Below are 21,563 nucleotides of genomic sequence, written 5' to 3'. Positions count from 1 at the left end.
AGCACCAATTCACAGTGTGGAGGTGCTGTAAGCTGGCAGGCAGAGATTAACAGAGAATGGAGAAGAGAGTTGGAAAAGACAAAATCAGTTTTCAAAGGAAAGGAGAATTCAAAATGGTCTTTAGGTTAAAGCATTGAAAATCAGGGGTCTACATAGACTTCCTGCGTGACCTTAGGCAAGTCACTTAACCTCTCTGTAAATCAGTTTTCCTAGCTGGAAAATGGGGTTATTATCATCATCTCCCTACCTCATGAAGTTGTTGAGGGACTTAACTCATTAGATTCTGGGACAAGAATAACAATAGCAGTGAAAAATATTATTTAACAAAAAAAAGTTTTGTTTTATTGTCTATAGGCTTCCTATGGAAGACACCCATGAGCAGTATCTATACCTGTGCATTTATTACTGACAAACAAACTAACTAACTCACATTTGAACCTGGAACTTTAAATTGTGCACACAGAAAAATTCCTGTGGGCTTTCCCAGCACCTTTTGACATACATACTAGATTGCTCATGTGCTATTCAAAAATAAGGAGGAGGCTTCCCTTTGTGAGAGTACAACTGCCTGTTCAAACACTTGGGCATGCCCTGTTTAAATACTCACACTTTCACAGTAAGGTGATGGAATTTTCACACACAGTTCCCTTTTTGACAAATGGGATTTTGTACTTGCAGGGGTAGAGTTTAAATGCACATGTATTAGTGCTTCAAAAAGTGTTTGCACAGCACCAAGTACAATGGGACCTAGCTCTTGACTCAAGCCTTTAAATGCTATTCTAATATAGATATATTATTAATGACAGCATATATACAGGTGTTTGCACATGCAAATTTGCACACACATAAGAGGAGGCCAGGTAGTGGCCCCTTTAAAAAGCAGGGTAGAAAAACTATGATTTTTTTAAATAAAAAAATTGGAGGTTTTTTTAATTTAAATTTGATTTTTTAATTTAAATTAAATATAGGTTTATTTAAAATTAAATTTGAAATTCACAATTTATATTGATACCTAAATTTATTATAATCCATTAAATAATTTAAATAAACAAAAAAATATTAAACAGTACACGTTTGTTGCCAAGTTTTAAAGAAAGTCAAGCCACTGAATTGGTGGAAATCACTAGCTAAGCACCTGAAACCCAAGTTTGCTGAAGTGTTAAACCAGCTTTTGACATCAATAGCCACTTCTGAAGGTTCAGAGACAATTTTTTTTTCCAATTACAGTTTATTCAACTAGATCAGTTCAATAATTAGTTCATTCAAAGTTAAGAAACCAACTGGGAGCTGAAACAGCAGGAAAGTTTGTTTTCCTTCACCAATCTATGAATAAAAATTAGATGTGAGAGAATGAGATCTACTAGTTCGAAAATCCTGAAGAACATGGTGATCAGAAACAATCAGTTCAATTCACTAACTACAGATAACACTTCCTTTGTTCAATAAAATCAGTTAGTTTTAAATGCAAAATATGCTGAAAAACTTTTTTCTAACGTATCCATCATTTAAGGTAGTTTTATTTAATTAAAAAAAATAAAAGGCTGTTTTGCATTTTTAACTTTAATTTCCATCCAAATAGAGATTAACACAAGTCACAAGCAAAAAAAAACAAAAACAAAAAACCACACACACACACACACACACACACACACACACAAAAGCAGTATCTGGTAAAAGTTAAGCTAAATAATTGCTTAAATAGATGTGTATAGATATAGTGTATCTTCCTGGTTAGCAAAAATAAACACCAAATTTAGTGTAAAGACTATACTTAGTTGCAAATCAACATGTTTTAATGGTTACCAACAAATGAGAATCAATCTTTCTTTAGGAAAATAACTAAAAGGTACAAATGCAAAATTTGATTAAAATCGATTATTTAAATCAAAGTTTCCTGCTTACTGATTTAAATCATTATTACAATCTAATTTAAATCAAAGCAATTTAAGTCAATCCATCTTGTTTAAAAATTAGGCTCAGAGTACAAATAAAAACTCAAACTGCTCTGCACTGTTACATGAAAGGACCCAGGTTCAATCCCCAGACTTTTGCTCCCCAGCTATGTAGGAGCTAAGAGTGCCACTAAACAAGATGCTTAGCAGCTGGCAAGTGGGGCAGAATATTTTACACGGCTTAGCAGCAAACTCTCTTATGCACTCCCAAAGGAGGTGTGCTCAGCGATTCTTAACCAGAACTCGAACTCCAAGAGCAAAAGTGTAAAAGCAAAGAAAATAGGATAGGGACACCCTTACAGCTCCAACAAGGATGTAAAAGATACCCAGACCAGTTTGTTTGATTGCCATGTAATGCGCTCTAGTAGAAGTTTTGCTTATATATATTATAGGCTGAACTAAGCAAGTCCCATTAGGAATTGGAGAGCCAAATTCCTCTCTGATGTAGGCTCTGATTCAACATGCCATTTAAGAATAAGCTTAACTTTAAGTCCCATTGGGATTTAAGAACATGCTTTAAGATGAACATGTGCTTACGTGCTTTGTTAAATCAGGATAGACTTAAAGCATGTATTTAGTGCTTTGCAGGGGCTCCAGTTCAGATTGTGATAGGGGTGGGCAATTTTTAACCATTATTCCAGGAGCTACTTAGGCAACTGAAAACTCTAGGGTTTTTTTGCAAGTAATAAGTTAGAAATTTAGCTAACTGTACCTAATTCCTATATAAAGAAAAAATAAACTCCAATTAAAGCCATATTTTAAGTTTATTTGTAAATTTAGAACACTCAAGAGATAATACAGCAAAACATTCCCAATCCCAAATCTGACTGGGCAGATAATAATGACAACACTGATTTAGGCCACTACAAATGAAAGAATTTTAAAAATGTAATGTAGTTGGTAACTACTTATGAGCTTTACTTTCTGCATTTCTCTAAGTGCAGACAATGGGAAAAAAAATCAGTTCTACTACTTTTAATTCATTTCACTGCAAATACTTCATAGGAATATTGGTCTCAGAACTATTTTCAGTTGATACATAGCCTTTAAAAAGATTTTTGAATCTTTTTGTAGTCTATGGTTTTATAGCTTTGTTTTTAAAAAAAAAAAAAAGTCATAGGTGCTGGAACTAAGGGTTCTGGAGGTGCAGCACCCCCTGGCTTGAAATGGTTTCCATTATAAACAGGGCAAGCACAGTAACTGCATGATCTCTAGATTATTCTCAGGCATGATATTTTTGGAGATCTTTCTAATCCATCATGAAAAAAAATTTCAGATTGTGTGTTGTAACTTGATCTTTTACCACTAACATAAATGAGCTGATTCTAAACTACATGGTTAAGAGTTCCAGAAGGGTAGCCGTGTTAGTCTGTATACAGCAAAAACAACGAGAGTTCTGTAGCACTTTAAAGACTAACAAATTTAATTTCAGCAGGCATAAGCTTTCGTGGGCCTCAGTGCACTTCTTAGATGCAGTTGGTACCAATGATACAGCAAATAGGAGAAGGCAACATTTACATATCCAAGGGCATAGATAACAATGGGGTAGGTGGATAGAAGCCGGGTACTTGAGGCTTAATGATTGTTATCTATGCTCTTGGATATGTAAATGTTGCCTTCTGTATGTTTCCTATTTGCTGTATCATTGGTACCAAATGCATCTAAGAAGTGCGCTGAGGCTCACGAAAGCTTATGCCTGCTGAAATTAAATTTGTTAGTCTTTAAAGTGCTACAGAACTCTCGTTGTTTTTACATGGTTAAGGTAAACATTTAAAAGTTTGTCAGGGGGAAAGTAGTATTAGAGAAAAAGTATGTACATTGATTAACAAATGAAGCAGGAGAATAAATTAATAATGGCTCAAATGTAGTTGATACCAAACTTTTTTAAAAAACCTCTTAAAAATCACGATCTAGTGTGTAACTAAATGATGGATCTTAGCAGCATGGATCTATAATGAATAAATTTTGGCAGCCAAAACTTGCAAACTGTTCAGACTGGCTTGGATTTATGTGCACTGAAGGTTTTATACAAATAATTATGATAAATAAAAAGGATTAAGTTGGAAGGAGGTTTCTAGTGTGTAGTTGTAAGGATGTGAGAGAGTAAACATCAAACTTCAATGAAATTCACTGAGGTATTCAAGTTTATGAGACTCTGGCCCCCTCAGAAATGTTAAAGAGTAAGTACAAGAGGAGCTAAGATTACTTACCAGGAGTTGAAAAAGAAGGACATACAGTACAACAGACACAGCTACAAAATGGCTGCTTGAGGGCAGCAGTAGCTCTTATCTTTATATACAAAGGACCAGCAACTCCTCAGAAAGTATTCTGGGAAAAAGGTCCTAGAAAAGTGCAACCCTGGGGAGATTTGGTAAGATCAAGGCATTCACAGCATTTGTGTGTAACAACCTATGTAGACCTATCTGGTAACCTGACCCAACCAACACCCATTATAGGCAAAGGAAAGATTCTCACAAGTGGGATTAAATGGCAGAATAAATGGCCACACTGGGGTACTGCCATTCACTAAAAACTTGGAGCACTGGAAAAAGTGGGAAAGTTCTGAGTGTAATTTGAACAATATTTGTGTTGTGACGGCACTTGCTTATTTCTTCACAGCAGGGAAAGATTCCAGGTGGTCATTCTTCAGTGCTGCTCCTGCAGCCTGAAACTTCCAAAGCTGGGTTGTCTGTGAGGATAATTATCACCTGAATATGCCTGGGGCTGCTGCTATTGTGCTGTGTCTATTGGTGTCAGAAGGAGCTTGCTCCTGCCTTTTTCACATGTCAGTGTAAAGCTGGGGGCAGATCATGGTGAAATCTGCAACATCTTCAGACTAAGCACAGAGCCTGCTGAGAGCTTGCCTTGCTTCCTCCCAGCTGAGCACATGCCTTGCTTCCTCCCAGCTGAGCGCATTTGTTTTTTTCAAGATTGAACAGTAGTGTGAGACTCCCAGCCCTGCTACTGGTTCTGCCCCATGCTGCATTCTTATTGGCTGAGCAAAGACTAGGCCAGTGAAGGGAGGCGGGAAGAGGAGCAAGCAAAGTCATTGCATTTCTCTGAGTCCTGGCTGGTGAGGGAAGGGGAGGGAGGAAGAGAAGCCAAGAAAGTTGCTCCCAGCTGTTATTACAAAAAAATCAGAATAGGGCAAATACCACACGCTGCCCTAGCTAAATGGTGCCCCTGGTGCTTTGCTGTATTTAGGTCCTTGCAATGTGCAAATTCACTGAACTCAAGGGAGCTGCACCCACAGACACAAGGGCAGAATTTACCAGAGAGAGTTATTTCTCAAGAAACAACATCTTTCTGATGAATCTCTTTTGCAAGTGAGTGCCAATTCACGCCAACAATTTAAATTAAAGTGCTGTATAGACTCCTACAGTATTTCCCATGAGTGCTGGTGTTACCAAGGCAACCTGTTTAGATCTGAGGGAAGATAAGAATTACTCCTACTGATTGGAATTAAGTATGGAGATCAGTACCAGCTTATTTGTTCTCATTTGTGCCTGCGTGGCCACTGGTTCCCGCAGTCAGCAGCAACATCTGACATGTGCAACTGCACCCTGGACCCAAAGCTGTGTGATACGAAATCCCCTCCGTTCCATTGTTTTACAGGAGGTTCTCAGCATCTTGCAGGATTGGACTCTGTGTTTGGAAAATGTGTAAGCAGTAACTAGATCAACACTATGAGTTTTGAATAGCAAATATCCATATGAATTTAAATCTGAGATTGGAACATATAACCCCTGTACCTTATTCCTTGGGATGGATGTTACATTAACCACATTGGTGTCACATGCAAGACATTCAAGCATAGGTGCTACCAAAGAACACAAGAGTCACATCAAGGATAAATTCATTTGGTCTGTGAAGCTTCACAGAAAAAACATCAGCTCAGTTTGCTTTTTAGAACAGAAACATGGGAACAAAATCCTTGCGTTTTCTGGTAACTCAAAGTGCCTTCAGTTAGAATAATTAAAATGACTATGACCAATGAGATTAAAAACAGATGAATCAGAATATCTATTAATAGAAGAACATCCCCACCTTCTGCAATGTTTTTCTTTCAGCTTCCATGGAGTTTTGGGCAGATTTGATTTCCATTGTGTGTTTCTTTACAAGATCGTCCAGCCCCTTCACAAGCTGCTCCTTCAAACGCATTTTCTCCTCATCTGACTGACATTTAATTTTGTGAAGTTCTTCTTTGTGTCGTTGCTTCATATCTTCTATTTCAGTAGCTGTAGCTTCCATGGGCTATAAAATACAGTGGCCTTATAATATAAAAAAATCAAGGTAAAGTCCTGGAGCCTGAGCAGTCCACCTGTTCTGTAAGGGATTTCCTGTCCTGCAAGGTGAACTCCATTAGACAACACTGAGTTCTTGTAATAATAATAATAATTTAAAAAAAAGCATTCCCTTCCGGTGGATTTTTAATGCTCCAGGCCTGTATGCATTTCTTGTAATCAAACTTCTCATGTTTTTTCATATGGTGAGCTACTTCTGAAATTAGAGATTCCCACCTGGACAACTGCACTTTCATAAAGATACACCACGGATGAATTTGGCCCCTGCTATGTTTCTCATGCCAGGTGTATTTTTCTAATGTCCAGGTGCAATAATCCAGTAGACGGGGAGCTAACAGATCATGGTAAAGAGAATTTGGATTGGGTAATTAATCAGTGAGAGGCATTTTGATCAGGGAACTATTAGGGTCTATAAACTCCTTACTGTTTAAATTTGCTATTGAAATTTTTTCTTGATAAGCTTCTAAATGCAATCAAATGGTTTCCTTTTTAACATTAATCAGCATTTTAGCCTTAGGAAACCTGCCTTTGGTCCTCTCCCTCTTTAAGGACTTGATCCTACAAGGTATTGAGCACTCTGCCCTGAACTAGAAAAGCACTTAAGCATAAGTCTCACTTTAAGCATGTGAGTACTCCAAGTGAAGTCAATCGAACTAGTCAAGTGTGTATTTAAGTGCTTTGCTGGATTGGGCCAAGTATTAAATACCTGGCAGGACTGAGTCCTACATGCATAATCCAAAATCCACTGAAGTAAAAAAAAAAAAAAAAAAAAAAAAATCCCTCTTGGTGTCAATGCACTTTGGATCAGACCCTGGATGGGGTACAGATGGGGTACCATGCCTTAAGAGGTCTGGGAGTAAATACCTGTGTAAGCCCCTGTGTGTCTTCACTGCCTTTCTTGGTTTGGCTCTGTTTGGTGGAGGTTATTTGCTGCATCTGCATTATTTGATTCTTCAATTCATCTACTTCTTTCTCAGCTTTGCTTTGGAAATTCAGAACAGTTTCCATTTCTTCTGTGGTTGCAAGATTTACAATTCAAACAACGTACATCACTTGGGAGTTTACAATGTGAACGACTAGCAAGGGGAAATATTTAACAATGACATTAATGAGCATCTTACCTGCTTTACTCAATATTTCATTCTCCTGCAACATGAGCCTCTCTTTGACTACAGTCAGTTCTTCTTCCAGTTTTTTCACTGTGCTTTTGGACTCCAGAGTCTCTTGTTGTGACTCCTTAAGTTGTATTTCCAAGTCCTAAAATATCATATGATATCACTGTGGATCTGTTCTTTTTTTTCTGCATACAGTCCATTTTATTAAGTGCAGAAGTCACCATTAAAAAGTTAAACAATCATCCAAAGTTACTATAGAGTGATGTCTCAGACACTTGGAAATATAGAGGTAAGCTAGTTAGTTCTACCTCTTTCAAGCTCTGTAATATCTCCAACATATATTGGGTGGATTAGAACTTTATTTAAACCAGCTTCACTCTTTGTCATCACACATGCACTGGCTCTGAAATAATAAATTTGTACTAATATGGTGCCTTTCATTCAAAGGTCTCCAAGTACTTGTCATACACGGAGGGAAAAAATAGAAAATTCATCATATTTAAACCTTCTTTTCCTTTTATGTTTAATGCATTTTAATAGCTTTCCTTGCCCATATTTGCTAATGATCAGAGATATTCGTGACTAAAGAAATGTTCTCCTTCCCAGTCTGTCATCTTGTATTTGTTTGTGAAAAGTAGTCATAAATATGTGACAGTAGAAAAAGCTACCTGATGAAGGAGAGCTTTTATGTGAAAACAAATATTTCCAAAATTAGCAAAATATTGGACACTACATTTTGTGTAACTGTTCTCTTTTTTTCCCCAAATTTACCCCAGACTGAGAGTTCTTCTTTAAACACTCAAGCTAAGAGGCTAAGCTGGTGTGAATAAGCATAGCCCCACTGGCTTCAAAAGACCACCACCAATTTACATAAGCTAAGGATCTGGCCCTGAGAACAGATCTTCCTAATGTAATTTAAATCTGAGCCCTACTCAGCAGATACCAAAATCAGAAGCAAAAAGCGAAAGACCTGAAACTACCTCAACACCTCCAGTTCCTTTTTCATTTATAAGTTTTTCATTTTTTATTGCATGACAGAAACACAGCATTTTCTTACATTTAAAACAGTTTCTAGCAATACAGAAAATATTACGGTATGTGGAAAACTAATAGATAGAAGATGGTTGCATGATATAATATGCACGAGCCATGGCACAATACATACACATGCAATAGTAGCATGAAAAGTCTTTTTACTTGCCCTTTTAAGTGTATAATCACTATATCTTTATTCCTAATAACTGGGACCAACTTCTAGTAAGTGTTTTCTCTATCCTTCAACTTCTGCCTCTTCCAGATTAGCTAGTTCGGCAAGACCCAAATTTAGCAAAGTACTTAAGCGGATGCTTAATTTTCAGTGGGACTAAGCAGCTTTTTAAGATTAAGCATGTCCTCAGTTTAAGTGATTTGCCAAATCGGGGTTTGCATCCTACAAGTAGGGTTACCACCTTTGAAAGGCAAAAGAAACCTGGCACCTCCACCCCTATAAGGCAAGCCTGCTGCAACCCTAACCACAAGGCAACTCCACAACCCCCTCTTTCAACAGCCACTTATACTATCTAGAGAAATAACACATATACATAAGATTGATAACTTTGCTGTTATCACTTAACAATCGCAAGTCTCCTCAGTCTCCCGGGACTCAAGCCCTCTCTCAAACATAGGTGTGGTGGTGGGCAGACAGCTGCTGTATTTTCAACAGTTTTGATCTGTTATTGCTTAAATTGTGGAACTGGGAACACGGCAGCATCTTTAGCTGGACGCAGAAACTTTTAACATTAGATATGCCAGTATATTGTGATGATAATGCAAATCTTTAGCCCATGTTAAAAAAAAAACCTGGCAGATTAAATTATTATTCTGGCAACTGGAAAATCCATAAAAAAAAATCAGCCAGGCCAGTCAAATACTGGCTAGCTGGCAACCCTAGCTACAGGCCAACTAGCAGCTGTAAATTAAGAATTAATTAACTACATTAAAATTTGAAATATTACATTCTTAAGAACAGATACGGGACCCTGCACACAGCTCAAGTAAGCAGGTTGCATGCAGGGGAGCTCTGCAGGGGTCACCAGATAAGCAGGGGATGGAGCTTTGAGAGAAACTGCACCCCCGGACAAAAGGGTGTGTTTTTGCCTGGGGCAGCCTCAAAGTCATAACCCTTCCTGTGGCTCTTGTGCAAAAGAAATACATGTAGTTAGCTATACTGAGAGGAAGGAATGACACACCGAGGATGCCTTCTGGGCCCCAGCTTCAACAAGGTACTTAAACAGGTGTCTAACTTTAAGCAGACAAACTTTAAGCAGACTTCAATGGGACCTACTTACTTGCTTAAAGTTAGCTACGTGCTTAAGTACCTTTCTGAAGCAGAGTTTGTATCTAGATCCCCCCACCCTGTGTGACAGAAGGGCTTACCCACCTCTGTGGCATTACCCTCCCCCCTTCTCAGGAGTGTGTGGGAGTGGAGTCTGGACCTATTCCCCCTCAGGTCTTGTGGAATTCACAAAGAACAGGTGAGGTGGTCTGAGGCTGTCTCATTTTTTTCCTGGAAGCTCCCTCCCCAGCAGGGATCCACTTTTGAAGAGGAGCCCATGTCTGTGCAGCGTACGCTGTGCTGCCAGGCAGTGGGGAGGGAGTGGAGGGTCCCAGGAATGAGACCTTCATTGGGGGAAAGGAGCTGCTTGTGTCTGGCCCTGGCCACCCATGGACAGTGGGAATCTGTGAGTTTCTGGGCCTTGACAGACGGTACACTCTGCCACCTCCCAGAGAACAGTGTGAGGAATTTCTGCAGGGGGATCCTCAAGATTTCCAGATTTTCTCCTTCTTAGTCCCTACCACAGATTTTTCCCCACTGGGAAAGTGATCTGGCCTATTATAATCATCATCATATTAGAATTTTCCAAGATACATACTTTATTAAATGCTACCTAAGTTAAGGGCCAGGACTATAGGAACATACAACATAAAGAAGCTGATCTTCAACCTGCTGTCTTGCTAGCTAATCTCTCTACCCAAGAATACACCTTCTATTGGAGTGAATGGGCTGCTGATGGCCAGAGGGGTGGGAGGATAACATGACACACAGCAGCCATCCCACACTTTGGCAGCATTATTGCCTATTTGCTGCCTGCTTCACCTTGTAGCAAAAGGGAGGATAAGTTTTCAGTCAAGACACAAGTTCCACCTCTCTCCTCCTCTGCCTCATCTACAGCTTAGAGAGAGGCTGCTGTTCCTGGAAGCTCCCCCATGGACTCTTAATTGTCTCTGAAACTCTGTCTCAACAATTTATCACTAGGTTTCTCCCCCTTGCCCTCTGAGATCTGTTAAATTCTCTAGTGCTTAAAAAGCATTTGACTCAAAGGGTTTATTTATAGAAAGGGAAAAAAAACTATTATGAAACAGAATTTTAAAGACTTAGTAATTTGCTACTTTATAGGCAGATGAATCAGCATCTCACATTCTACCTGCATCCTTTCCTTCAGCTTTTGGGAATGCTTCTTCAACTCATTTATCTTCTGGCCTTTCACCTCCAGGTCAGCCTCCAGCTTCTTCACCTGCTGCAGCAAAGCAGCTTCCTGGGCTTCAGAGCTCTTCTTTTGCTCCATTTCTCTTTGCTGGCACTGTTTCTGTGCATCTGCCACTGATTGCTGGATGGTCTTTTTCAAAGTCTCTTTTTCTTTCTTGTAGGAGGCTTGCAGTTTGTTGGCTTTCTGAGCATAGTCTTCAGTTATTTTCCGGTTCTCCCTCTTGAGGATTTCCATTTCATTAATTAGAGCCTGCAACTCTACACTGCGTTTTTCATCTATTATCTCCTTTTTATCCAATTTCTTTTGCCTAAATGGCTTGCATTCATTTACCAGGCTCTCGGACTCCTGGTTAAAATGTTGTAGCTTGGTTTCAAAGTCTGTCTTCATATCTATCATCTCCTTGGAAAGGGTAATAATCCTTTCAGCATGTTTTGCCTCTGTTCTGAGCTCCTTTTCTTCCACCTGCTTCTTGCATGTGGTAAATTCTGCTAAGGCTTCCTCCGTTAGCCTCTTGTGTTGCTCCAATGTATCTTCAAGGGCCTGAATATGCTTTCGTAGCTCTTGCTCTTCTCCTACTTTGCATTTATATTGGAGAATGGTTTCCCTTGTCTCAGCAAGGATGCGCTGAATTTCCTCTTGATGGACTTCTTTAAGAGCCTGTATACTGGCCTCATGCTCATCATTTTTAGTGTTCAAAGCATATATCACCTACAGACCAAAAATAGAAAATTTCAATATTTTTAACTGATGATATTAAAGATTCAGCCATTGGATTTATCACTGTATTAAATTCATTTCTAGGATGTTGATCACTACAGTTAAATGAAAATTGTTCCTCATTAGCATGGGGAAAAAAAGTGCAAGCAACAGGCAGACACACCTCAAGCACAACTTAGAAAGTAACATGAGTGAAAGGAGGAAAGATGACCCTGAAGTTAAGACATGAGACTGAGAGCTAGGAGATATAGGCTCCATTCTGGACTATCGCAAATATTTCCTCAGACAACTCTGGCAAGTCACTTAGGCCAAAATTTTCAGGAGTGCCCACTGTAACTAACTCAAAACACAAGACTGATTCTAGAGGTGCTAAGTTTACACAAATCCATTTGAGGTCAGTGGAAGCTGTGGTTGCTCAGCACTGCCAAAAATCAGTTCCTGGCTGGTTCAAGGTGAGCATCCAATAGCTGAAAAGTAAGTGGCCACTTTTAAAATTGCTAGTCTTAAACTTTCTAAAATTTACTTTTCCAAGTCTGTAAAATGGGGAGTAATAATTCTTCTCTCACAGGGCTGTTATAATTCTTCATCAATATTTTTAAAGCATATCTAGATCTTCATATGAAAGATATTGTTATACATACAAAATATTATTATCATTTTCAAATATCCATTAAAAAGCTACAGTGGGTTGAAATGAAGGGTAGGCTGACAGAATTTTTGCCTGAGCTGGTAAATTTCCATGATTAGCTTGCAAGGCTGACTGCAAAATATTTACTATTATCTTTGAAGAGATATTTGAAGCCTAATCTCATTCCCAACAAAGTCAATGGGAATTTTGCCATTGATTTTCAGGGACCAGGATCAGGCCTGTGGGATATAACTGATTCTTATAAATGTTTTCTTCTTTATTTTCTGCTTCAAGCTCTGACGTATCCCAGGACTGTTAATAACATCCACTGACGTAAATGTCAAATAGACTGTTTTAACACATTCAAAATCCCTTGTGATGTTCTAAGTCATCCTGTGGTATGTAAAATTTATGCATAGGCATACTCATGTTATTTACTGTTATTGGCTTTCTGGACGGATTGAGCAAGATGAATTTGTTAAGACTAATGCATATGTAATTGTGTTTCAAATATATAAAAATCAGTATTGAACTGTGCTACTACCAACATATACTACAGAAACACAGACATGGTTATTTATTACCCATATGTCCTCCCACTAAAAGCCCTATAGGTGACATCTATGTTAATCAGATACAGGTGTCTGGTTATAATTTTTTCCATAGATTTTTTTGCTTTCTTTCTATTTATTAGCAGGTCCTTTTTCTGTATTTATTGGCTAAGAGACACGTGTATAGCTTCTGGCACTATCGGAGACAGAATACCGGTGTAAATGGACCATTGGTCTACTCTGGCCTGGCTGTTTCCGGATCCCTTTGTGAATAGGCTTTCTTTTCTCATTAAGCATGTTCGTACTTAGTCATGGCATAAAAATATAGACAGTTGTCAAAACCCAAGCAGGATATTGATTAATATATTGATATAAGCCTGGAATTTCCTGCTTTTATTTTTCATATCAAAGATACAAAGCTCATAGCTCTACATAAATATCTGATAACTACATAAAAGATATGCTAGAGATCATGGGCTTGACCAGAGCCCTCTGGGGTCAATGGAAAGACTCCAAATGGGCTTTTGACCACCAAACAATAGCTTAAAATGCATGGATATAAAGTCAGGATCACATCCAACTCTTTGATCCCAGTATGATCCCAGTCCTGAAATCCTTGGTTGTTACTCAGGCAAAACATCATCTGAGAGATCAAGAGCAGTTTTGTATGAGTAAAAACTGCAGGTCTGTGGCCTATATTTTGCACACCTTAAGGATATATTCAGATTTCTTCCTGATGTTTTGTTAGAAACATTGAGTCTGTCTGGTCATGTGTAAGAGTTTTCTGGGCTATCCATAGTACTATTTTATATATATATATGACATTCACACATTGGATTTCAGACTTCAGCCATCTATTTAAAAAAAAAAAACCCAAAAAACAGACATGTTGCAGAATGCCCTGCTAATATTAAAGTAAATAGAGGAGACTTAATAAAAAATAACACAAGTACAGCAGTACCTAAGTACATTTCTGGATAAATATATGACAACAGACAACAGTGATAGCATCACGTTCCCAGAGCCAAACAAGCCAACAGCCAAAAGTCTTTTGATCATTATCTCCATTTAGACTTATATTTTAGCCTTGTATTACATCTTGTTAATTCTCCAGTTATTTTTAACTGTTTTGCAATGAAATAGAAATGCTTGGAAGAATTGAGCAGATGCTTTTCTCCTCTGAAAGTGCTAACCTTAGTCAGTCTTGGAACCTAGTTTATTATTATCAATAATTAAAGTATTATCAAAGTCTTCTGCAAAAAGATTATGGGGAAAGGGATTTATTCCATTCATGTGCTTTGGTAACGACCAGTAAGTTGTTCAGGTAACCCTTCAATTAACAGGGTCAAGACTTCTGCTTACATCTTAATGCTGATTCCCAGGGCTGAATTCTAGTATGCCACCACTACTTGTCTCCTATTCAGTTGTGTTGTTGCTTGCAGTTGAGTTTTGGCTACTTCTTGGCCTCCACTGGTTATTGTGAAATTGGGCTCTGGAGGAACCCAAATTCCACTGAAGGTAAGAGCAGAAACAAAGGAATGGGAGTCAACGTGCACTAGTAGGAACAGGCAAAGCCTTGGTTGGTTCACTTGTCTAAAAAGGCTAGGAGACTATGGCTTATCAACCGATCTTGGCTATTTAGAAATGATTAGTATCCTGTCTTTTATTGGTGACTAGAACCACCATGTAAGTATCATTTTTTATTTAAATATTGTTAGGTTTAAGGGCCTAAATTTTCAAAGTGACTAGTGCTTATGGGTACCTCAGTTTTTGGATACTCAACATGAAATGACTTAAAGGGTATTGATTTTCAGAGGACAAGTGATCAGCACTTTCTGAAAATGAGTCTCAGATTGGATGCCCAAAATCATTAGTCCTTTTATAAAATTTAAGCCATTAGTCTTATAAACAGTTAAAATCTCACCTAACGAAGAAAACAATAATCAATTTTTATTGAGTGCTAATGCCCAAAGACATCTAAGCCTCTTAACAAAAATATAATTGACAACAATGTTCCAATTCTAATAATAATAATAATTAATAATTTAGAACACACAAAAAATATAAAACCAAACCCAGCAAAAGAAACCCACATAGATAAACTGAAAAAGGAAATAAAAAACCATTTTAGCCTTGCCACAGAAAAATAATTCTAGAGTCATGGGCTCTTGATGGAGAAACCTCTGTGTTCACTGTGAGATGCTGTAACCCAGTCCATCAAAAATGCTGTCATAGAGGCTATGGGAAACAGTCAGGTGGACTGATCCTATTATTTATAGCTCACTATACCAGAAGGAACACACTAAAGCATAATTGCTGAACTATAAGCAGCCAGGTGCAGTTAAGGAGCAAAGGTATCATCAGCTAACCTTGTGTAGGCCTCTGAGAAGCTGTGCTGCTGCATCCTAGTTGCTGTTTAAGTGGTTTCCAAAGGCAACCTTAAATAGCCAATCAGTGTGACAGCAAAGAGACTAAATCACCTTGACCTGGAGAGATGATTATATAGTTTTGTGAATCACCACATAATACCTAGGCTACTGCTGCCATATCAATTTTCCAAAGTTATGTGTGCACTAGGAAACTTCTTCCCTATTTTTCTGCAACTGAGCAGAGTTAGATGTCATACTGGTAAAAATATTGGCACACAGTGTACACCAACGCATTATCAGTGCAGTGGATAATAAACTTTAATACTCCCACTTTATTATTTGAATTCTTTGAATCATTTGTTTTCTGTTGTTAAATCTGGTAATTAAAAATAGTAATTAAAAGAAAAATCAATTTTCACCTCACCCGTGGAAATAGGGTTAACTGGCTCACTGTGGAAAAAAGCCTGATTTGTGTTTACAGAGAAGTGTCAGGCACATTATTCTTGTAGAAACCTGAATGCCACCATTGAAGGAGCTGTTCCAGCATGTTGCTTCATTAGCTAGATAAAAGGTGTCAGAGTGAGGTGTTAGGAAAGAGATGAGAATCAAAGGAAAACAAAATCATAAGTGATTTTGATACTACAGACAATCAGCATTCAAAAATATGTTTTTGGACTTGAAAGGATTAAATTTTTGTTGCTAAATGTCACTAAATGTCGATTTCAGTGTACACACAGGAACTGATGAAAAATATTTCTATTGATTAATAATCAAACTACACAGATAGGCAAAGTACGAAAAATGCTGCCTGAGAACTTATTAGAGTTTGATGTAAGGTGATTTACTTGGTGTATTTTGATCTATGACATTGACCATTTGTATTCTAACAGTTATAAAACTTTAACTTTTTTAATCCTAACATCTATTGTCATTCAATAATTATTGTCTGATCCCCCATAATTTGCCACAACTGTGAAACTTTAAATTGATGAAAACAGAAAAAATCCTTAAAGATAGTGTGTGTGTGTGTGTAATATAATACACACACACAAATTGAATTCTACCAAACCTAAATATGTTCGTTAACACATGCCTAGCACCTGTCAGGAAAATATACCAGTTTAGACCAGACGCGTATTTACAGAGTAATGCAAACTCTTCACAGCATGGGGAGGGGACAAAATTAAAGCGCTAACTAGTTAGATATCTGCTTTTTGAGGCTAGGTGACTGCATCATCTCTATTTCCAGTAGCAGAGATAGCGTCTCTCATCTCCCCCAACAGCAGCTAAGTTTGTCTCCATGAACTCTGCATTGTCTACAGATTACAGGAGAGCAGGATATTTCATCATATCAGCCTGAAAGGAGCTCCTTTCCAAAAATAATACAATGAGTTTTGAAGCAAAGTCTCCCTTGGTGAAACGACAGGCTCTGTCTGCCTCTCCCTTTTTTCCAGCTATAACTATATAAATGTACAAAACAAAACCAGCTAATACAATTCACAAGTACCCCAAATAAATATTTTAATAATGTCCACATAGGCATCCTTTTTTCATATTTTTTCTTCATATTTGAGCTGAGGGAAGATAGTCTAATGATTAAGGCACAGGCCTGAGATGCAGAAGTTCTGAGGCCTGATTTGCCACTGTACTACTTTGCTTCAGTTTCTTGATCTGTAGAACAGGGATAAGATTTCGCTTCCTCACACGTGGTGCTGTGAGGATACATTCAAGCCCTGTAAAGGGCTTTGACATCATCAGGAGGAATTCTTAACTTCCTGCCTTAGTATATTGGGTGGTGCTGCAGTGCATTGTTAAGCCTTCTCTTAATTTCAATCTGGAAGGGCACCTCAGTCCACATCATTGCAGTTCAGTGGTGAGTGAAATTGGTTTTATATACATACAGGAGCAAATTCAGACCTGGTGTATCCAAATGTCACTTCACTGGCCTATAGTCTGTAATTCAGTACAATTCCTTTGCAACATTTGTAAAGCGTTTTGGCTCAGAACCTGAAGACACACACATGAGATACATCTACGCTGCAGCTGGGGGGGGGTCCTTCCCAGCTCAGAGAGACAGACATGCACTAGCTCCACTCAAGCTAGTGTGCTAAAGAGAGCTGTGTAACATGCTCTAAGCTGCAATGCAGTTGTATCCATAGGTAACATCATGCCTACTGAATGACAGTAAAATGTGTACTTGCAAGATTTGTATTTGTATACTCACATTTGTATTTGCAGGACTGGGGTCGTTGAAGTATTGTCAACCCCAAGCATTCAGAAACCATGAGTCTGCCCTCCAAACCATGAGACTGACTAAAAAGTCATGACATTTTTAAAAAAAATATAAAAAATTTGGGGTGCTTTTTACTTGCCTTCTGGTTCTGAGCCTTTAGGACCAACTCAGGTCATGTTTTCAAGTTTGTCTCTGTAACCATGAGGGCAAGAAACTTGTTTTATTTCTCCTGAAATCTCTTGATTCCAACAGCTGGGGCTACTGGAAAAGTTATCAAATGTCACAAGAGTTGCGTGCAGGCTGAAAGATTATATAAATTCAAGTCACAATTGCCACAACATCCATGAGAAAGATCTTGTAAAGTACAATTCCACTTGTATATAAAAAACAAACACAGTTCACTCTCTGACCACAGCTCGTGGCTGACTTACTTGCTAACTGTAGATATAACTGTGCCATGATAGTCCATTAATGTTATCTTGAATCAACACTAATCTTAGTGGTATTAACTTCCATTTATCAGCACATAGCGAAGCAATTTTATATCAAGCCATTATCCATCAGCCAACATATTATTAAAACTATTTTAGCAAAATTTCACCATCAAATTATGTGACTTTATATCCTGGAAAATCCAACGTATGCCCCTTTCTCCTGCCTGTGCTGTATATTGATATCAATAATACTATCAGCAGAGGTGCAATAAGATATTCTAAGCATCAAATACTTTGCTCAAGATTACTTTTCACTCTCTTTTGGTGTGCCTGTTGCCTAGATGATGCCTCCTGCTTGTTCTTGCTAAGATTTTGGAAAGATGGGGGAAGGGGAAGAGTACTCCCCCCCGCTTTTTTTTTTTTTTTTGGCACTCAATTGAAATTTTATAAATGAAATTAAAATGTTTTAGCTCACCTAAAGTGCCCTAGAAACCTGGCAGGCACATACATTCTCCTTCCTGTGCTCTTTTTGCTTATCTGAGCTGAAATGTTCCTGTACTCCTAAGATTAATATTGGACACACAGAACCCAAGTTGTTTATGTACTCAGCACTCTATCATTCTGCTAATCACATTAAGGTCTATGAATAAAAGTGAAGCCAACTGGATGTCTCTTTTGTGAAATATAGCCGTGTGCTAAATTTGCCCTGAATTGGAAATAGCTGCTCAGGCAGTTTAAGAATTTGCAAAGTAAAAATGTACTGCAGTAGGGGTACTTTTAAGTTTCCAGGGACAGGGGAAGTGGTGGAAAAGGCACCAGTACAGTATCCAAATAACTTCAGAAAAGGAAAAATATATTGTAGAATTTCTGTCACAGAGCCCTGTGACACTCCACAGCCCACCTGAATGCATATTGTGTGGGTGGGATTAGCCTGTGGGGATGTGTGATGATGTTTAGCTCCTCTTCATGTCCAGAGTAGAGTCACAAATCCTACCTACCATAACTTTGGGCACATGTAGTGCCTTACCAGGACCCAAGGAGGGGGCCTTTCATGGATGATTGACAGTTAGCTGGGAAATCTTAAAGAAGAAAGAATTCCTTGCTCACAGTTCTGAAATGGAACTATCAGCAAGGGAGTTTACGTGAGATTCAGAGTGAGAAAAGACTGAAAGAGAAATCCCAGCGCTTCCCTCGTCTCTCACAAACAGCTCCCCCTGCACAATAAGCATCTGTTTTTAAACAAAAGCTCTGGTTCTTCTCTCTTCCGGAGGAGCAGGAGGAAAGTCCTACAGAGAGGGAAGATCAGGAGGGAGGGATGACTTCTCCGGGGCAGGAAGCTGGAGTTCTCCACTCATCTCCTCATCATGGTTTCCTCCTGTGACTTTTGTGCACTGAGGATTTAGGCAGTCCAGTGTGCAGCCACTCCATGTGGTCCAGTAGGGTTTATGGAGCCCTTTCCACAATGTAAAGTAGGGTAGGAACTGGACTCAGATATTAGGGATACCTATTAGCCATCTATTCAATACCTCTGCCAGTGCAGGATTCCTACATATAAACCATTATGGAGCAGCTTTTTGATTCCTTCCTTCCAGATCTTTTTCAATATTACAGTTTTCCAGGTTTTTCCTTCCCATTCAATATCCACATTCTGAAGTAGTTTTCTCCACATGTGCTAGTGTGCAGTTTTCCAAGTTGAATCCAGTTTTGTTGCTTTCTGTCCATATTTCCTCCTCTGCAGTTCTTTGTTTTATTTCTCTTTCCTCACTGGTGTTTGCAATTCCTCATGACCTATATCATCTGTGAATTTTATTAACATGTTTACTCTCATTTCCATATAATTAGTTAAGAAGTTAAATAAGGCAAGAGCCCTGCAGCATCCGCCTCTTTACAATTTGATATGTAGCTGTTTATCATCACCTTTTGTTTACAATTCTTAAGCCAGGTTTCAATTCATGTGACACTGCCCTTATCCAAACTAATTTGAATTCATTTGACAATAACTCAAGTACTATGAAAGTGGAAGAAAAAGCAGCTTGTCTAATCTTTAAATGAAATATATTTCCTCTTCTTTGCTCTAGTAATTACTGTGGTTAATCAAACTGAGCCTCAACATATTTACCAAGCTAAATCCTACGTAAAAAAATGGTCACTGAAGTCAGATACAGATTATTTTGCAGTTGAATTTAGTTGAACTGATGGGTTTAATATACACAAATAAACTCTTTAATCATCTGGAATTAGACTAAAACCAAAAGCGTCTGCATTGTTTCATTGTAAAAGCACTGCAGCTTCTGTAATGCATATGTAGCACACAATGGCATGATACCTTCCATTAAATAAATTATACTTGGCTTCCAACAGTCAAGGCTGATCTAGGAGGTGTGACTTGTGTGGGGTGGTTGACGCGTGACGCGTGCATCTTTAGGAACTCAGGTCTGTTCAAAAAGATGCAAGCAGGCACTTTCTTCCCAGACCAAAAAATAACTATTGGCGATGCTGAAATGCTAATAGTGATCCTGGGGGACCCTGCCTACCCCTTGGTCCCCTGGCTAATGAAGCCCTACACCAGGCACCTGGATAGCGAGAATGAGCCTTTCAATAATAGGCTCAACAAGTGCAGAATGGTGGTGAAATGTGCATTTGAACGTTTAAAAGCGCGCTGGTGCAGTTTGCTCACTAGGTTAGACCTCAGTGAATGAAACATCCCAATAGTTATCTCTGCCTGCTGTGTGCTCCATAATGTCTGTGAGACAAAAAGGGAGAAGTTGCAGTTGGGTTGGGTTGTGGAGGCAGATAGGCTGGCCGCAAACTTTGAGCAGCCAGATGCCACTGCAATGCTGAGAGCCAACCGTTGAGCACTGCATCTCAGGGAAGCATTAAAAACCCATTTTTGCAATGAGAACAGTAATGTGTGCCACTTATCTGTGCTGTGCTTTCCTGTCCCATCTCCAACCCATCCCCCACCCAATCAGTTCCTTGCCCCCCTCCTCTCCCCCCGCTCCTCCCCACACCTTTCCTTACTGCTCATCCTCTTGCTCTCAAGAAATAGAGAGTGATGAATTGTAAAGCACAACTTTTTTATTGTTGATCTTTAACAGAGGAGGGAAAGGAAGATAATTTAATGTTTCACATGCATTGTCAGGGGACTGAGAGGGGATACAGAACCAAGTTTAACTGTGCAAACAGCAAAAAACACACATTTCCAGTCCCTAAAGAGGCTATCACCTTTTTCTGCTCCCCTCATATGCCAGCAGGAGTTTTTCTGCCAGCATAGCTAAGCCACCTCCCCCAGAGACACTGCTTCTACATTGGGGGGATTTGCTGGCACAGCTATGTCGATTTTTTTCCACACTCCTAGCCACCATAGCTATGCCAGCAAAACTTTGTAGTGGAGCCTACTGGTAAAGTAATACAGCTTTTGTGTTCAGACAAACCCCAAGTGTATTAATATTTGTAGAGCACTTTGATGGGAAGTGGCAAAGTTACTGATTTACTGATATAATATGGGTACTTGCTTTTGAAGCAACTCAAAATAATATGTATTTTTATACAAACATAAGTTTGGTGATTTAATGACTGTTTGGGTTTATTTTTAATAAGGAAAACTTAGTAAACAGTGAATTAATTTGATGTTCCCCCTCCCCATATTAGGGTTCACTCTATTTTCACTTAATCTGCAATGATGGCCCCCTCCACTACTCAACTACTGAACTTCTGTAATTCAGCCTCAAGA

The 21,563-nt window shown here is 38.7% G+C and overlaps 1 protein-coding gene across 1 annotated transcript in view; it reads right to left on the bottom strand.

Annotated features, from left to right (window-relative positions):
* The window catches only part of FAM184B (family with sequence similarity 184 member B), a 73,617-nt gene that overhangs the window by 31,642 nt on the left and 20,412 nt on the right, over positions 1-21,563 (bottom strand). The window contains exons 2-5 of the mRNA XM_067530314.1: positions 10,836-11,606; positions 7,378-7,513; positions 7,121-7,269; positions 6,000-6,206 (exon numbers count right to left, since the gene is read on the bottom strand). Coding sequence (XP_067386415.1) covers positions 6,000-6,206; positions 7,121-7,269; positions 7,378-7,513; positions 10,836-11,606 — 1,263 coding nt within the window. The remainder of the gene's footprint in view (positions 1-5,999; positions 6,207-7,120; positions 7,270-7,377; positions 7,514-10,835; positions 11,607-21,563) is intronic.

This window comes from Emydura macquarii, unplaced genomic scaffold (genome assembly GCF_026122565.2).
Source record: "Emydura macquarii macquarii isolate MOO-44397 ecotype Brisbane River unplaced genomic scaffold, CSIRO-AGI_Emac_v2 contig_3062, whole genome shotgun sequence".
Taxonomy (NCBI): domain Eukaryota; kingdom Metazoa; phylum Chordata; order Testudines; family Chelidae; genus Emydura; species Emydura macquarii.
The sequence above is the reverse complement of the archived record's forward strand: the minus strand, read 5'-3'. Positions and strand labels throughout refer to the sequence as shown.